Raw genomic sequence first — 19,334 nt, 5'->3', positions numbered from 1 at the left:
TGTCATTACACCGTCTAATTATTCCTCTCTTCTGAATAACCCTGCTGCTGGTGCTGTCCTGATTCAAATGGTTCACAACCTAGGGTGCGACCTCTTTCTCTGCACAACCAATGTGCCGGAATCATTTACAACTGCCGATGTAGAAGGTTAGCGAGCACCTACAACCTCAACGAAGCGTAGCTCCAGACGATCTCCTTACATATCGTCACCTAATCGTGTTTTCTGGAAACAAGCCCGGACAAAAGCTGTATTGTAAAACTCTACGCATGATCAGGTCCTTGTAACAAAAGCCTTGGCCATGCAAGAGTCATGCGTTGCGCCTGGTGGCACAGAGCTGGACAAGTTCGAGTACTGCGAATTCAGCAAATAAAAAAATTGGCCGCAATGCCTCGGCAGAATGTAGTTCCAACAGAGTGGAGAGGTATCTGCACTTATGATTTCTCTTCGCGCGGAACTCAGTGGCGACGAATAAACCACCGCACGTACAAGTTAAGCCGCGGATATAAATTTCGAATGTAAAATTCATGCATTAGATTCCATCGGTGCGATATCGAAACCAACAGTGCCAAAATTCGGTTTTGGTTTCGGTCGCTCTGGAAGGTTACAACATGTCAAACTTTTCTCCTGCAATAATATTTATTTTAGGTTTCCCACGTGGTCTTGATAAAGTTTTTAATTATATAGACGTGCATACGCTAACCTGGCAGGGACCATGTATGTTAGCGCAAGCTGCATCGCGGGCTGCATCAACGGTCGCACAAATTTCGGGCGTTTCCGGTTGTGCCAGATCCCCGATCTGTTGTTACATATATATTATTTTTGTTGTTGTTGTTGGTCTGTGTCAAGAAGAAGCTTTGCACAAGGAAATGTATGTGCCTACAAAGCAAGGGAAAATGCGTGCGACCCGGTGAACGTCACTTTTGCAGCGTGCGCTAGTGAAGACGCGGTTCGTGTTTGTGCGCGCTTGCCGAAATGTCGCCGCACAGTCACAAAAGATTCGGGCTTGTTAACGCCTTTACCAGTAACATGAAAGTCGCAGAAAAGTCTAACCACAATAGCAGACAAATCTGCTCCGTTGAAACCTGCTGGCTATTTTAAGACTTACATCAGTAGGCTACTAGACGCATAGGCTGCAAAGCTGCAATTACCGTTAATTTGTGTACGCGTCTTCAGCCACGACCATCTCACTGACTCGGTCGCCAGTGAGCCTTCCGAGCCTTATTTTTCTTGTAGCAGGCTTTAGCAAAGATAGCACGTTTGTGGAGATCGCGCTGTTCACAATTCTGGCATGTCCGCGTTCTTCTGTTAGTGTGTAATCGCATTGAAAATGCAACAATTAGTTCCTTCGCAATCTGTAGCGTTGCCGTGAAAATTTAGATGCTTTATGTATTCTGTGGCGGCATGTATGATAACATTGTTCATGGTGCGTTATGGTGACTTGTGGAAGCTGGTGAACCATATCTCAATTGCGGTACCTGTAGCCAGCACTTTACGCCGGAAACTGGTACAAACCACGTTGGTACAAACAGCTTCTAGTTAACGCGCGTACCACCAGGCTTTTTTTTTCCATATAGAAGTCGTCCCTCCCTCCATGCTGGCATGTCACACAAGCATAAAATCCTTATTCCGCGTCCCAATAGCCGCTACAAGGGAATAAAAAATGATTGCTACTCTTCGACTGCACTAAACGGCCTGCATCGAAATGCAGGACTACCTGCCGTATTTACAATGCTGGGTTCGTATTATTGCCCGCCGCGGTGGCTCAGTTTTTAGGGCACTCATCTACTTAGCCGGAGTACCCCGGTTCGAGCCCGACCACGGCGGCCGCGTTTCGATGGAGGCAAGACGCTAAGGCGTGCGCCCGTTGCTATGCGATGTCAGTGCACGTTAAAGATCCCCAGGTGGTCGAAATTTTTCCTTCCTTTACGGCGCCGCGCTTCAGGTGTCCGCCGAGATGTGACGCAGATACTGCGCCATTTCCTTTCCCCAAAAACCGATTTTCATTTTTTTTTGGCTGGGCCTCATTATTGTGTCCTCTTTTTGTGGGCATTGGAGGACTACTACTAGCCACGGGAAGAACATTCCAGAGGAACTGCAGCCAGCTATGCCGACCCATAGCTTGATGCTCCTCTCCAGAAAAACAATGTATTAAGGGATGTGTGTTTGTACCACCCACCAAAAAATCTCCTCTACATAGATGACTATTGGCATCCTCTATATATCAGTCTGGTGGAGAGTGCCGGTTTATTTTTTTTTCAGACTTTTAATCCTGTTCTGTTTATTTTTTTTCTGTTCGTGGCTATTTCTCATCTTCTAAGTGGTATTTCTTCGATTTCTGTGAGTTTTCATGCATTTTATCTGTTCTGCTTTCACATCGCCTGTTAATTTTGCTCTATCCTTGAAACCCAGGGCTACAGGATGGTTTTTTCTCTCTTGATATCTGGTTGTGTAGATTTAGAGTCCGCTAGAACTTGTTCAATGTTTTCTGCCCTGCTCCTGTATGCTGCACAAATATCTCCCTGTTTGTACTTGCTTCTATGTATTGCCTGGTTCTAAGACAACCTGATCTAGCCTCGGGTACATGGGTATTGACTCTTAAATTACCATATAGCGCTTCCTTCCGGATTTTGTTCTTAGCAGCTCTATATTTGCGCCTTCATTCTCTTGTTCTCATTTTTTTCATGCCCTTGTACTCAGTTTCATAAATAGCAGGCAATGCTGCAGATTGCAGAAGTAGTATGTTTGTGAACCCATACTCCACCAGATATTCATTTTTTTCAAAAGTCAGGCGAGTGTTTGGACAAAAACAAAAAGTTATGTAAAACAGTATTAGCATTGAAAATCACGGTTGAAACTATGAGGCGCTCTGTGTTCAGGCCTTCTGGCTATAATTTTCACTGAATGTACAACTACTCGGGCACGGATTGAGTTGGAGTGATTCGCCCTGCCAACCTCGTGTCGCATCGCCTCTTGTAACTTTTGTTTCTCAAAGATGCATTGAGTCGCAAGGCGAAATTGCGGCAAGAGGTAAAACAAAGTCCAGGAGGTGCCAGCCACGGCACTTAAAGTTTGTCACAATGATGTGCTTGTGTTCACTTTAGTTGTATATCAAACAACTTTTTGGGCGCGGACTTAGCCTGTGTGAACGGGTGTGCTAGGTGTGGCAGCTTTGATGGCTATGAAGGAAATGGAGTATATTTTTTATTTATACAAGTACCTGCAGCACCACAAGGGCATTATTGCAGGGGGGACAATTGGAGGAAGATGAACATGTGACAAAAACTTAAACAGCCAAGCACAGTTAGTAAAAGCAAGAAAGTAACAAAATATGTAACATCGATAAGTCACCTCGATTGGCAAATGGTCTTCAGTGTACTGCGGTGCGAATGCAGAGGAGTCTGTTTTACAAACATTTTTTTTTGTGTTCCATGGGCGTGTTGCTCCACACGAAGAGCGATGTTCTATCGGATTAAACTCCACAATGCTTTTCTCTTTTCCGACAGACAGAAAGTGTACTTTCTGAAGTAACTCACTGCTCCCAAGATCCTTTGCACATCGTGCTTGGATGATGGCCGTGGAAAGTTGACAACACACTGAATGAAATTTTTATTTGTTTTAATTCCTTCCCTTGTGATTGCATCTCCCAGGAATTTTAATTCTTGAGCACCAAAGATACACTTCTCTTTGTTCGGGGTGAAACCAGCTTCATGAATCGCTTTAAGCACTTCCCTCAAATGACTGCCGTACTTGGGCTTTGTTGCGTCCGAGATCAATATGTCGTCTACATTCTCACTTTAGGCATGCTGTCCAGTGCTTTACTGACTCCATTTTGAAATATTTCTTATGCAGAGCTTAAGCAAACGCCCGTACAGTGTACTGAAGATGCAGATTTGGGACAGTTGTTCATCTAATGGCATCTGATAAAATCCGTAGTTGACATCAAGTTTGCTAAAGTAAGTGGCACCGGCCAACTCTGCTACAGTATCCTTTCTTCTATGAAGCTTGTAAATTTCACATTTGATGTTTTCGGTGGTATCCCATTTCTGACACAATGCTTCGAGTTACAAGACGCTGACACTCTGACGCGTAGGAAGAACCACCTGTATTGCACTGAGCTTCTTTTTATGCCCCATAGATTTGGCCAATGCGGCGGATGACAGCGTAATCCACCACATAACGATACAGAGATGTGTCTTCGGAAGTCAAAATTTTTTTTGAAAGAGCACAGGGTCACATAATGGACTGCCAGTCTGGCAGTGGCATGGTCAACAACCGTATTGTTGGCGTGCCCCATCATCCTCTGATATCTCTATAGCTGTGTATTTGGCCAGAAAGCATTGCCACCTCTGATCGTTCATGATAAGTAAAGCTGTGAGATAGTATTTAATATTTCTGGTAAGTCAGCAGTGATAATGTAGCATGTTCCAATTTTATTCTGCAGCTTCCTGTCTCCTCCATGGTTGGTAATACCATCATAGTTTTTTGTTACATATAAATATATGTGGCCGCAAATATTCAAATGAATGGTCAGAAATGAATATGCCTACTCTGATGCTTTTGGATTAGGTTTGTATCCTGAGGTTTTATTAGAGGTTTCAAGTTCTGTAGACCACATTTTCAAGTTTAACGCAGATTAGTGCTATCTGTGCCTTTCTTTATGCCAAAATTAGACAGCTTGTATATGTTTCAGAAATGGTATACTGACTGCAATTTGTCATGGTAATACAACTCTCACCAATAATAAGTTACCTAGTTGGCCGCCGCAGTGGCTCAGTGGTTATGGCGCTCGGCTGCTGACCCAAAGGACGCGGATTCGATCCCGGCCACGGCGGTCGAATTAGATGGAGGCGAGATTCTACAGGCTCATACTCTGCGATGCTGGTGCATATGAAAGAAAACCAGGTGGTCGAAATTTATGGAGATCTAACTATGGCATCCCTCATAGCCTGAGTCACTTTGGTTTCAACTTCGATATTACAGGTTTCAAGTTGGATAGGTCACATTTTGAAGTGTAACACAGATTAGTGCTGTGTGAGCGTTGTTTTATGCCAAAATTAGACAGCTTATATATGTGTCACAAATGATATACTGGTTGTAATCTGTCATGATAATACAAACTCTTAGCAATATCAAGTTAGGCAATCTTGTAGGTTTCAAGATCAAAATATCTTAAAGAACTAGCTTCATAATGGTTTCTCCGAGGCTTTCATAAAGCCGCTTCCTTCTATGTTAGAATTATTTGTGCCTCTAGACAACATTTAAGACTGTATATACATAGTCGTGCCTAATGCTGTACGCATGGGCAGACGCTCTGCTGACGACTTGATTATCAGTCATGAATGCTACAGGACTGACTAGGGTGGACATGCAACAAATGCAGGAAATAGCTCTGCGCTTCATTAAATGTCTAACTTATTATGACTCATGTTTTTTTAGAAAAATCTGGGGTCCGACAGCTATCTGAAGATGTCATTATGATGGCAGTGATTGTATGCTCATTGATTCTAGGGTCCATAAATTTCAGCTTAGCTTCATTGTTCATCGATTTCCTTCACTTTTCAATTCCTTGAGAACTAAGATGTTGGGATGTACTACCACCACTAAAGCACTAAAGTAGAAAAAAAGCATTGTTTCTAAACAGACATTACTGTAGTGTGGTGTCATTTCTCTAGTCGGACACTAATTGTACGTTCACTATCACACAGCCAGGCAGCATGTGGTCGCAGTAGAAGGGGAGTATATTGGCAACAATGTGGGAATTCCCTGGGTTCTCACATAAGCAAGAACCAAAAGACCACTTAGACAGCAGTGCTGTTAACATGCGCACCTTGTGAAAACTATGGCTAGAGGGGGTAAAGAGAAGAAGCGTGTGTATTATGCACACTTTGAGCAGGACTTTAAACTCAAGCTGCAAGCTCGGATGCGAAAAAGATTAAAAAATGCTGTCCTGCCTCCCTTATACTGTTAGCGTCGGGAGTACGAGTGGCTGGAAAAGTTTCCGCAAGTCCTCGTGGAATGTCACGCTGACATGTTTTCATGCGATGAGTTTCTGAGGCAAAAAGAGAGAGCGCTGTCTCCTCAATGCCTGTAACAGTCAACTCCGTCGATCAGCGCTAGGGTTGCTGCAACGCATGTGCCCTCTCTTGTTGGTTAAAGTAACTAGGGAGGAGGACATTGTGGGGAAGTAAATCCAAGGGCACAGAGCGGGTACAGTGCCCACAGCAGAGAGAATGCGCTTTCTAGTTTAGTTTTTGACGTCAGCACTTCCTTGTACCCCTGAATGCATATTATCAAAACGGTCACTTTGAATTTATCTCCGAGATCACATTCACAAAGATAGCTTTGCTTTGAGATGCATAAGGCTTTGCGTGCTGATAAAATAGGTAGCTGCCTCGACATGTCTGATCTGCAATTTAGGGTGCACTCTGCTGGTTCCTGGCACCTCCTTAAGGCAGTGGATCCGAGTTTAACCTTAGCCAGGAGTGTGCATCTAAAATTGCACCTGCTTTGCCTATATGCATCACACCATCGGCATCCTATGCATGAGTGTTGTCTCCGCTGCCATGGTATCTTAGCAATATAAAATGTATTCCTGCTTATTAGTGGCTGCCTCTCCAACATTATGGGGCCATGATGCCCATCGATCACACTAAATATTCTCTGCCTGTTCCATCTACAAGTGGCTGCAGTATTAAACTCTTGTTTTGTGTAATTGTGGCTTTCCCTTGTTATTTTATGCTTTTCTATGTGCCTTTTTGCAGAGAAATCAAGCGTACTCCCAGAAGGAGTGCTAGGTTCTGGGGGAACAACCTGCATGGACAACTGCTGCCAAACTATGCAGATGATATCCTCAGGCTCATTTCTCTTCAAACTGCATATCTGTTGCTCTGAATTTGTGATCACTATGTGCCGAGTTAGGCACATCAAAATACTGGATAATTTGTGATGAATACGGTGGATCTTGATCTGACAGCACCTCTTTACGGTCTGCAGGCCATTTTGCAGCTCAGGTCTATGACTTTTTGCGGCATTTCTGTTGTGTTCATTGATCTCGCTTTTGGGTGTGTTGAGCTGTATGCATTGACAGTTCTTTTGCAGTCAAGATCATCTGCTGCTCCCACAATAAACGGGTTGAGAAAATATAGGTCTGAGACAAGCAAATTGTTCTCACATTCCCCTAACTACTCACTCGTTTGCGTGTCCAATATGAATTTGGGCCTGGTGATCTTGAGTGCTGGCAAAAAAGACACTGCATTTACTTTATTATGTATCTGTATCTTCTTGTTATCCTAATCCCGCACCCAATGAATGAGTTAGTTTGCTACGGTGTTATGAAAACCAGGTGCAGTGTTAATTTGACAGGCAAGAAAAAAGTCGAGTATGTCCATTCTGGGTCCACTCTGGTGGTTTATGGAACTTGGTACAGGCACTAAAACAAGATTTCAAGCATGGCAATCTTTCCTGTCACCTGCAACCCTTTTCATACTGTCATAAAACGTATGCCTGCTCCAGTAACAAAACAGTTCCTGTCTGGCACCCAGTGTATTTGTCTATCTTCGAAGTGCTGCTCCTCTGCAAATAACTGTTATTACCTATGGCTGTTGAAGTTAGGTAATCTGCTATTGCAAATCAACACAGGGATGCCAGTATATCGCATTTGAAGCAGCGCAAGGACTGGAAGCAGTAAGGAGACGCCACGAATGCTGGCTATCAACTGGTTTCATTCCAGAACGGTCATAGCATATGTAGGTTTGACATATATATGGGAAGCATTCATGATTTAGAAGGAAGAACAACTCTGTGTGATCACACCATCTATCACACTGTTTCCCAAGGAGGCCGCATTTCCAGATCATCGGATTTATGACGTGCGTCCTGACGCTAGATTTTAGCTTCCTTATACATTGTTGTGAATTTTTGTTTTTCTTGTTTACACTTGTTTTTCTCCTTTTGTTGCTTCCTCTCACATCATCATCTTGTATCTGATGCATGCCTTGTCATTACATTTTAGCTGTTATATAGACCTGTTATGAATTTTTGTTGCTCTTTGTGGCTTCCCCCTTGAGATCTTGTTAGCAACTGAGCTGGGCATGTGCCGTTTTCTCCATCATGCCACGTTTAAATTATCTTTTTTGTTGTCCTTAGCTTGCCAAACCTGTTATAATATTATAACATGTGTTCTTCACCTTGGAGTAAAACTATTTGATGCTCACCACTCGTGGTGTCTCCTTGCTGTGTCTTGTCTTCGCTCTGTTTCAATAATAGTCGGTAACCAGCAAGCCCAATTCATAACACTTGTGCCAATCTATGGTTATTGAATATATAGAGCATGTAGGCACCTCTGCTATTAGCATTTGGGTTTTTTGTCTTCTGTCTTGCTCTGGTTTCTTCAGACATATGTAGTCCTGCTACTCCCCTCTGTCAAGCATTAACCTTTCAAAATGCTTCCAACCCTTACTTCACTTGTGTCTTATGATTGAAAACATGTAATTTCGCATCTTCAGTAGTAGTAGTAGTATCTGGCTTTGTACTTGCATTAAGCCATAAACACAACCAGATGCATTTCAAAAAGACATGTACCTACTGCATTATAAGTGCTGTATGCATTATAAGCGCTGTACAACTATTCAGACCAGCTGTGCTAAATATACCACAATTGACATTGCATTGCATATACCACAATTGGCATTGCTGGTAGAAAACATCATTTTCATGTATTTGTTCTCTTATTTTGCACAACAATGCCAGTTGTACTTTATTTCTGACCATATTCTTTCACATTTTGTGCTTAGGGAAGAAAGAAAATGACACAATGTGTTGTCGGATCTCGTTTTTGTGAATGATTGCTACTGCCCTGTGCATTACTGTTTACACAAAAGCATAAAACCGCTGGTGCTTGTGGCATTTATGTTCATTGTAAAGTGACACTCCATTTCTCTCCATTATTTTGCAGGGCATTATTGATAAGGGAATGTGTACAGCGTTCCAGAGGAAGAAACCTTCAGCACCATGCCAGCCAACCTTCCATGTCTCCATTGCTTCATATTCATAACCTGATAAATTGCATGTGCAGTGGTCTCAGTGCATTGTGTTTACGTACAAAGTGAGATGAGAATGGTTTTGATGTATTTGCATTAATTAATGGAAACTAAACGAAGAATATTGGCATTGCCCTCGAAAGAAATGTTTTGTTTAGTGAACTCGTTTCGTAAACTAATTTTTTTCTGCGGAAATGGCAGCTGCGTTGGGAAAGGAGAGGGAAGGAGGGAATAACGAGAATAATGGATGGCTTCAGATGTTACTGATGCTGAGGGGGCACCAGGTTCTTTTTCTTTTTGGCCCAAAGATTGTCGAGCAGAAACCATTGGTGTACATTGGCTGAACAGTTTAAATTATGCTCTGAATGAGATTCCCATACAGAGCATGCGACCATGTACAGCAATCAAATGCAACCTGCGACTTGTGTGCTCTTGCGGTGGGCACTTAGCACTACTAGTATTAGAATCAATGTATTTGGTCACTGAAAATCAAGCACCATGGAGGGAGTGGGACCTAACAAACAAGTGCCCGCTGGTTTTGAAGCTATCTTAGAGAAGCCAGGCACTCCATTAAAAAGGGGTGGAGAGGCAAGGAGGTCTAATGGCCGTGGGGCATTCCAGAAGACTGGGTCAAACTGGTATGTTTCAGGGCAGTTACAATGTTCAGGACCTGTTTCATTCTTTTGGAAAAAAGTAAGCCAGTGTTACAGAGACATTGCATGCCATTCGTAAAGTAACTTTGTGACTTAGAGAATTGAAAAATAAGCAGCTGGAGCTCACTTTGATAAAGGAAGATCATTGATTCCGAAACATTATGCTTAAATAAAAATTCAAATTGTAGAAAATGACGCCTTTAATTTTGGTGCAAAGTAAGGTGAATTAGAACCCATCCTGTTAAACAAAGGTCAAAGCAAGATCTGTGGAACTGAAGTGATGGTCACTGTGAAAAACTTAAACTTCATATGAAGGACAAAATGCAATTATGCTGGACATTGTGTGATCGTTCTGCTTAGTGTGCAAATTGATTCAATGTTTTTTCTTGCTTTTCAAAGCAGAAAATCAAGGACGAAGATCTGCATGCACTGGAATAATCAGTCTTTTCGTGCATCTGTGTTTGACCCTTCAGTCTTGATCTTCTTTGTTGTGTTGTATGGTCTCAAATGTATGAAAATTCATCTTAATGTAATTGAATGTGACTTCACCACTTTGCACTGTTGCTTTGTCTGCTGGTTCTGGCCTTGTGAAAACTATAGCTGCGCAAAACCTGTCCTGTCAGTATCATGCTGTATATTCTCTATGTTACTGTATGTGCAGCTGTTCACTGCTTTATGTGCATTTTTTCTGCTTTGTTGAAGATTATGATATGGTTCCATGTGGTTAATCACCAGTGAATTAGCTCATTTTGTGATATGCATAGCATTACTTACTCTTTCAAAACAGTATTTGTTGCTATATGGATTTAGCCTGTATTTTGACATCTTCTATTCCATTTTGAGGCTTTTTAAGAGCAGGTGACAGTTATGTGTATAGTTAGTACTGTGAGAAAGTTTGTAGTTTTCTCACAAAACTGATTGTTCTGCACATCTGTTCTACAAGGTAGCACCAGTCTTATCAGATTTGCTGACCCACTGTGTTCTTTTTTTTTGGTTGCCCAACTGGTGCCCTTTCACGAGTCAAGCCTTCATGCACCACAACTATTCTGTAAAACCAGTAGTGGACTGATTTTGCCCAGAATAATGCAGCAGCTGATAATAAGGTGACCATGAACTTTCATTCACAACTTATTGCCATGTTCACTCTACATCGGTGGTCTAGCCACTGGAGCATGCACCTTTACATGTAGGTTGTGCGGTGTTGGATTCGCAGTGCCACTGGATACCCGCCAGTGCTACAATACACAAGCTTTGTCCCTGGCTCCTGCTGGGCAGAATGCCTGAAAATGGGTGATTAACCCCACCTTGTGTAGACGAAAGTGCCTTCCACCATGGTGCTTTTTGGCCAGAGCTGCCCTTGCACCATGAAAATTCACCATTGTCTTCATCAGCTCCCACGCTCGTTGGTCCGATGACCTCACCTCATCATGGTGTTCCAATAGATTGTGCTTCATTTGTACCATCCATGGTGTTAGAAAGGCTGGTAACCTCAATCTTTTTTCAGAAGAGTGCATTGAACTGATCCCTATTTAGAAGTGCATTGTGAAATTCGATCAAGACAGCTTTTTCTTTCTTCACTTCTCCTAAAATTCAAGGCGCAGGTATTAAACGAGTAAATATAATATGCTCTAACTGCACTGAAGAGAATCTTTTGTGTCAGTGGATGTAATCTGCTTTTCACATGCAGGCCTGAGCTCCAGGGACCGCAAGCATGGTGTTTCCTCTGGACAGAACTTGCCAGGTTAGAATCGGCACTTTTTCTCCATATATGTTTCCTGAAGGGTGTCTTTGAAAGACCAGTTTGAAAGATACAGAAGCTTCAATTTACTGAACTGTGGTGAGTGACAGTGATATGTGAAGTACTCACCGAACTGTCACTGCTGTGATCTCTGTTTATTGATGCAAGAAATTATATAAGGGACCAAGGCCTTGTCAGGTTTTTAGACTTTAGCCTTGGCCTCCTTAGACTTTATCTGAGGAGCTAATAAAACAAAAAATGGCATTGCGCATTGGCCTAAGCATAGTTGACTGCCACTTGTTCAGTTATATGGCCCACGTGGTTGGACTTTGGACAATGTTGGTCATGATGCCAATAATGTAAGTTCAGTGATCAAATGCATCAAGTTTGGATGGATTGAAAGGCTGCCCTTTTTTTTGGTGGCAATAACTTTTCTTGCAGCCTGAATGTGTTTTTTGAGTGCGTGCAGAATTTACTGTAGAGACATCTTGTTTTAGGCCTGAACTCTCCTTAGAGCCGATTTGTTGAATAAAACTTTTGGTCAACATCCACAGCTATTGAGTGCACCCTCCACATTAAACTTTTTTCCTAACTCCAAGTGAAGTGTGGATTGTTGGTTCTGGCATTTTATTTAAAGTATTCTGCCTCTACAACACAGGTTCAGCTGTCACCCAGGGCTCCCACGGAGCACCTGTCGTGCAAGATTCATCCCCTGAAAGGCGCCCTGTGAGCCACTGCATGAAGTCTACTCCTTCCGGCATGGGTAACCACCGGGGTAAACCCACAGGAAAGAAGCTGCACGAATGCACCGACTGCAGAAAGGAATTCAAACACAGATCGCAGCTAGTGGCGCATCTCCGAGTCCATAACGGCGACCGCCCATACCAATGTAATGACTGTGGAAGCAGCTTTGCACAAAAGAGCAATCTGAAGGCACACGAGCGCACTCACACGGGCGAGCATCCTTATCGTTGTGACGAATGTGGTAGCAGCTTTACACAAATGGCCACTCTGAAGACGCACGTGCGCACTCACACTGGGGAACGACCTTACCATTGTCTGCAATGCGATAACAGCTTTACACATCAAGCCAGCCTCTTGAGACATCAGCGCACACACACAGGCGAGCGTCCTTACTGTTGTGAACATTGTGGTCGCACCTTTGCACTCAAGCAAAACCTGGTGGCACACATCCGTACTCACACAGGTGAAAAGCCGTTTCAGTGCCAGCTCTGCCCCATGGCTTTTGCGACGCGTTTAGCCCTTGGGAGGCATGAGAGGGCCCATAAGGGAGAAAAGCCCTACCAGTGTGACTTGTGCCAAAAGACATTCAGTCGGAAGAAATATTTAACCAACCACAAGGAGAAGAGACACAAGGACTAGCATTGGTTCCTAATGCCCCAAGCCAATGTTGTTCAGTCTTTCCTGTACAAGAAACAAGAGTCTGCTAAGCTCACAAACTTGAATGAAAAACAGCAAAATCGCAGCATTCATGAATGACGTCACTTACTTTTGACGAGACTTTCAAAAACTTTATATCCAATATTTATCGCTGCTGCCGTTTTTCAGCTTGCCTCAATGAAATTTGGGGGTCTAAAAGTGTGTGAAACGATTCCTTTTAATCTTGAAGCCTGAGTGGGTTACTTTTTGTGACAATCAATATAAATTCACTCATGTATATCACTGAACCTATAAATGTTTGTCTGACAATTGAGGAAACTTGCTGTTGTGTGAATCATTTTGTATTTGTTCCAGCTGTGTTAGTGGCATAAATAAGTGAGGAAAAGCAGGTGTCCAACCTCAGATTGATGTGTGTGTTAGTTTGTTGGCTTTATGAGTTGACAGTTTGAAACGAGAGCTAACTAAAGAGTTCACAACCATTTCTCAGAGCGCTGTCTCTGCTGGATATATATGGCATTATATTTGTGGAGCACTGTTTTTATACCATTTTTAATCTGTCTCATCTGTCAGAATACCAGCTGTTTGTGACCATTTCACATTAGACTAGCTTCTTTGTTATGCTGATGCTACTTGATAAAACCTTCTCTATTTACATAAGGTGTTCATGATAAGCTGCAAGGATCGTGGCTGCTAAAACAAAAAATAGTGTGACTAATGCCTGTGAAAAACATTGTATTCTTGTAGTGCATTGTAAAGCTCGCAACTTGGCTCATATGTGTGAAATTGCTTAGTGCCAATGGTTCAAAAGTGGCATGCTACATTGGAAGTGCCGTGGTACAGGACAATTGGAAAAAACAGTACAGCTATCTCGGTGTGTGTGTCCATCTTCACTGTGGAGTGTTACTTTTTCTCTGTGGCTGTAGAAAAATAATAAATGATAACACCGAGAACAGCATCATTTCCACAGATTCTCTGAGCATACTCCCCTCACTTCACCATACAAATACAGTTCCACCACTATTCGGAGACATCATATACACAACATAAGAGCCACAACAGATCGACATCACAAATTTTGCTGGGTTTCGAGCGAAGTTGGAATCAGTGGCAGTGAGAAGGCAGATCCATGTGCTGCACAAGCTCAGCACAAGGAAATGAAGAGTGGCCGTTCCTTACAAATGGTACTCTATAAGCTCTATACTCTGTAAGCTTTTAACCGCCATCGTTGAAATCATTAGCCTATGTAACGTTTGTGCTGCCCAAACTAGAGTATGCATGGGCTGTTTGGCACTGTAATAAAAACAACATTTATAATACATTAGAAGCAATACAAAACCACGCCGTTAGGTTGATCTTCTCTGCTTATTCTTAGCATAAAAGTGTTATGGAACTAAAATGCAGCAGTGGTCATCTCACAAACATAAAGGAGTATAGAAAGCTAAATTTTGGGTGAGTGTGTTTTTCTTGCAATGATGCGTAAGGCTTTATTAAACATGGATTACCACCTCATATTCACCTGCGACCGCTAAATAATTTATAATCACATTTCTTCTGCTGTTTCGGTTTCAACAACCGAATGAACGCTGACGTCAACGTATCAAACGTCCATATAATCGATGTTTCCACATTCTTTGTTGTTCCGGCTCTTGAGGAAGGCTGGCTTCAGCACTGCAGGTAATTAAAATTTTGAACAAGCGATTAATATATGAACGTTTTCCCATGCCTCACGAGACAAAAAAAGCACTCTGACGTCACAGCCATCGTTCGGCTATTGAAACCGAAACTGAAAAAGCACGACAGAAAAAATTGCGTTATAAATTATTTAGCAGTCGTTGGCAAATTTCACATGGTGATTCATGCGTAGTAGTGTCTTCCACAATATTGTAGAGAAGGATACATGGCATCAAAATTAGGTGTCTATATTCCTTTAACTAACCGACATCATATCGCAAAACTAATCACAAATTTATTTTTTTTTGTTCTGCACGAGTCTATAATCATCCCTGTCTACCACACCTCCATCCGCACAAACCATGGAAAGACCACCTATCTTGCACCTGCCCGCATATCTACACATCTGTCTTCATTTTTGTGCACACTGCGAAAGAATGGAATGAATTTCCCAGCCACGTTGTGCTCCATAGTGACCCTTGAGTATTCCAATCATCGACTGAAGCATTGTTAGGCTCTGTAACCTGCTCTCTCATGTAATACCCCGTCAAAAGACCTTTGAGGTAGTAAGAAAAAAATAAAAATAAATTGCAATCTAAAGGATAATTGAAGTAAATCTTAAGATACACCAAGTAAAACCAAGTCATGAAAGAATGGAAGTCATGGTCACACCGAAAATGATTCATTGAAGTCATTTTGTGTATATATAGAAAAAAAGGTTTAAAGATCCAAGTCAGTGCTGAAGTAAATTGAGACCAACTTCATTTTCACTGACAGGGATGTTATTTTGATCATGCAGAGAGGGAGAGTGCAAGGATTAGAACTTGAGTGCGGGACTTGGGTCATATGATTACTTGGTCATCACAAAGAAATAGAAGTTGAAATAAGTTGCTTATTATTCATTTTTGATGCTGAATGTTCTTGACGTTTGTTGTTATTTAAGTTACTCAATCAAACAAGAAAACTAAAGCATATATTGAATCACATTAAAGGTGAAGCATGGAGGAATATACTATCAGATAAACTTGTGATCACTACAAAAATGATGGATACCACACAATAAGTGTCAGAAGCCCGTCTAGATTAATTTAAATACCAGATTAGAGTATAAATAAATCCTAAATCAATAATATGTTTAGAAGATTGCTTGCAAAGTTTCGAATTGGATTATTTATTGAGCAGAACAAAATAAAAGGCGCAGCACTTGTTCTGCCTATAAAGGCATGAATGCCTGACAATGTACATACCAGCGCTCTTTTTTATAGAAGTCATTCATTGAAGTATTTTTGTGTCGCTTTTGAATACTACTGTGTACGCGCGTTTATATATATGGTTTTATTCTTTAAAAAAAAAAGACCAACATTTGAGGGGAAAGTGCCACCACAAATGATGTTTTACGTTCATGTGCAAAACTGAACAAAATAAGGAAAAAACATTTTTCACTGTTTTATTCTGAATGTCTTCTGTTTATGGTTTTAGTATTAGAATTCTGGACTAGCACAGCAGACGCAAAGCAATAAACTTACGTGAACTCAACTGCAGCTCAATTAACTCTGCTTTTAAAGAAGCCAAGTTCCCTCTTCAGGCAAGCAGTGTGCTCTTGTTCGAGACGGTACCGTTGTTTCCAGTACTTCAGCTCGTTCACTGCATTTTTCAATCCATGTGAAGACACAACAGACTCATCTTCCGATTCACTAGTGTCGTCGAGAATTTTCTGCCTGCACCTCTTGCTGGCCTAAACATAAATAGATTCCCAAAATGCAGTACAGATGTTTGAACGATACACAGCACATCCCAGAAAAAGAAAAGGTCAAATTTCACTAATCTTTCATTGCATTTTTGACAAATCCCTATTAAATAGGTTTTCATCATAATTCAACACAGTCACTGTCAAATATGGTTACTTGTAAGAAACACATCCATTTGATCTTGAAATTATTATGATGCATGCAACTGACACTGTAGTAAATCAGTTTGTTAACCTACTTATCAACCCATCAGTTGCACCAAAAAGATAGAACACACATGCAACTTGAGAAGGGACTGCAGTTAGTGCGACACTTTGTCTAATGTCTACTGCAGAGTAAAAAAGCCAGGGATATAAAATCATAACATTTGGCCTGTTGCACAGTATGTAAAGCAATATGTGGTTAATTTACAATGGTGACTGCCACTGGTGAAATATTACGTTTCTGCTAATTGAAATAACGTGCACCAGGTACTGCATGTTCCCAAGCCTGTTATTTTGTTTGGCCTCCTATGGGCATATTGATGCTTCACCTTTGAGACAAACATGGGCAGGTTGTTAAAACTAGTAACCTCTACTAATGGAGTGGCACTACAAACTGCCACACGGCTTCGGCTGCACAGCAGCCTTTTGTCTAAAGGCAGGGTCAAAGAGCCATGCATTGTTACTGATTGGAAAAATGCAGGCAAAAGAGATTCAAACAGTATTACAACCCTAGACAAGCCAGAAGCAGCCAGGGATAACTTTTCTAGCTACCCTCCTTAATTCTATGCCCATTTTAATCTATACGCTGTTTCTCTATTTCTGCTTTCTGCCCTGTCTTCAGTTACTTCATTTACTCCCAACAATAATTTCCATTTGGAAAGATCTCTATCGCTTTCTTCTCTTGTCCACTTCTTTTATTTGATATCTGGGGTCACCCTAGAATTTTTGCAAATGAGGTAGCCGGCCAGGCTGCTGGTAATGATGGGCAATATAGCGATTCACACACTTCTGCCCTTTCACACTGTTGCGTGCGTTCCCCTTTACACCATTATTCACTTCTTCTATGCCGAACTCATTGGCAAGAGAATAATGGCGGCACAGAATTATTTAACTGAATCCCTAATACGCTCAATATTCCTTCCATCCGTTTAACTATGAATCCTCTAATTACTTTACTCATAGGGCATGGCAGATTTTCTTTCTACTTTCAAAAAGTTGGGCTATCACCACTTTAAACTTGTTCATATGGTGTGTGTTGAGTGAAGATGTCAATCATTATTTACTTTCAGAATTGTTCCCTTACTAATCCTTTTGTTTCATGTTTGAAGTCTCTCTGCTCATCTGACATTACACCATCTACTTACCCCTCTCTTCTGAATAACCTTGCTGCTGGTGCTGTTCTGATTCAAATAATTCCCCTCATAAGCAGCTCAATACCTACAAATACCTGGTGAATTCCTTCATCACTCTCATTTCTCCTGCACAAGCTCTGCACAGAGAAGCGCTCTGTGTTCCGCTGCTGGGGATGGATGCCTCTCTATCGCTATGGCCTGACACTGCGTTTGCACAAACTGTGCTTGTGTTTCCGGTTGTAAAATGCCAACTCCAGTTGAATTTTGGGAAACCAGCTGCAAATCCAACCGGAAAATTCGATTTCCAGCTGGAATGCCTGCTTCCATTTTCATCTGGAATGAGAAGGCTTACTTGTGGAACACTGACAGTGCAGGCAGCAGCGTGAACATCCCACCTATTGCATGGTGCATTGCAGACCGTGCACCTCTGACGTGCATAGCTGAAGGCATGCCAATGATAGGAGGGCCCTTGTTGCTAGACAAAAAAATAGCCTAGACCCATAATTATGGTTTCTGACATTTGCTACTATAGTCTACGGCTACACCGCTTTTAGACCCTGACTCGCTTGTCACTGATAAAGTTTGTTTTATGGCCGAATACAACTTAAGTCTGCAGTGAAGCTCTGCCCACATTCAAGACCACCATACAAAATTCTTACACGACAAAAAAGTAGTTCGTAGTTAACAGTTTTCTCGTTATCTAAACAAGAAACTGATCACCAGAAAAAAATAATCTGTAGAATCGATACCAGGCTCATTTAAAAAGTTAAAGATTAAAAAGCCGATTTCATTTACTGTTAATAGTTTGGCCAGCGGAGTAATACAAAGTGCCGTTGATCATGGCCCAGTGTCAGCAACTGCTGTTTTTAAGGTGATAGCCTTTAATGGCTCATACTTGCGTACGTCCGCTACATATTAGGTCACGTGACCTTGTGATGTCACGTGATCTCCCTGCCATACTTGCACCCGCTGCTCTTCTCCTCCGTCGTAAATTTAAGTGTGGAGTACTACTCACCAAGATCTCCGTACACAGGAGGCTGCCCTTCAGTCTGCCTCTGTTACCTTTAATTATGCAATTAATGTTATCTCTAATTATACATTGTTCATTGGGCTTCAGCTATCCGTGCATAAAACAACATACACGGCGGTTGCGAACCGCTGGGGATGCCGTAAACTTGCTGCAAGTCCAATCCGTCTTTGCTTAGGCACTCCACTACAGGAAAGTCCGAGTGTAAGAATCCTTGGCTTAATAGAATCAGCGACTACATGGCTTTCTCAATTGCAAAAAGGCAAGCTATTTAGACTTTGGGCTTGATTAGAAGAATTGCTCCTAAAACGGGTGGCGCAAGCTCGTTCGTTGCACGGCAATTGGTGAGGGCAGTTCTGCAGCCACGTATTGTTTATCAAGCCCAGTTTCAACATCCTACAAGAGCCCTATGCATGGGATCACCTTGAAGCCGTGAACCGAGAGGCTATGAGGACCATTACGTGCCTCACACGCATCACACCAGTCATAGCTTTACAAGAGAATGCGCAGCTCAAAACTATTCACGAGCTGGTGCAGCAGCGCCGTGATGCACGCAGCCTTAAGGCCAGTCTATTGCACTCCACGCATGGACTGAGGACTTAATTATGCAACGTCACACTCAATTCTTCTGCCGCCAATGCCAGTTCTTCCCCCACTAGAAGTTTGTACAGCTCAGTGACAACAAGGCAACAGATAATCGCCGACCAACATCTGCTAACTCG

At 42.1% G+C, this 19,334-nt stretch overlaps 1 protein-coding gene and 1 long non-coding RNA gene across 2 annotated transcripts in view; both read left to right on the top strand.

The window, feature by feature from the left end:
• The first annotated feature begins 756 nt into the window (after positions 1-756).
• Positions 757-9,200, top strand: LOC144103905 (uncharacterized). The gene is made up of 3 exons (XR_013308366.1): positions 757-868; positions 3,850-3,953; positions 6,762-9,200. It is a non-coding gene; the product is annotated as an uncharacterized LOC144103905 (long non-coding RNA).
• A 248-nt stretch (positions 9,201-9,448) lies between these two features.
• The window catches only part of LOC144103547 (uncharacterized), a 44,183-nt gene continuing 34,297 nt past the window's right edge, over positions 9,449-19,334 (top strand). The window contains exons 1-5 of the mRNA XM_077636240.1: positions 9,449-10,794; positions 10,905-10,981; positions 11,379-11,432; positions 12,088-12,811; positions 13,622-13,701. Coding sequence (XP_077492366.1) covers positions 10,775-10,794; positions 10,905-10,981; positions 11,379-11,432; positions 12,088-12,811; positions 13,622-13,701 — 955 coding nt within the window. The 5' untranslated portion in view covers positions 9,449-10,774. The remainder of the gene's footprint in view (positions 10,795-10,904; positions 10,982-11,378; positions 11,433-12,087; positions 12,812-13,621; positions 13,702-19,334) is intronic.

The sequence above is a fragment of the Amblyomma americanum genome, chromosome 9 (genome assembly GCF_052857255.1).
Source record: "Amblyomma americanum isolate KBUSLIRL-KWMA chromosome 9, ASM5285725v1, whole genome shotgun sequence".
NCBI classification, from domain to species: Eukaryota; Metazoa; Arthropoda; class Arachnida; order Ixodida; family Ixodidae; genus Amblyomma; species Amblyomma americanum.
Note: the sequence above shows the minus strand (reverse complement) of the source record. Positions and strands in the feature narration are given on the sequence as shown.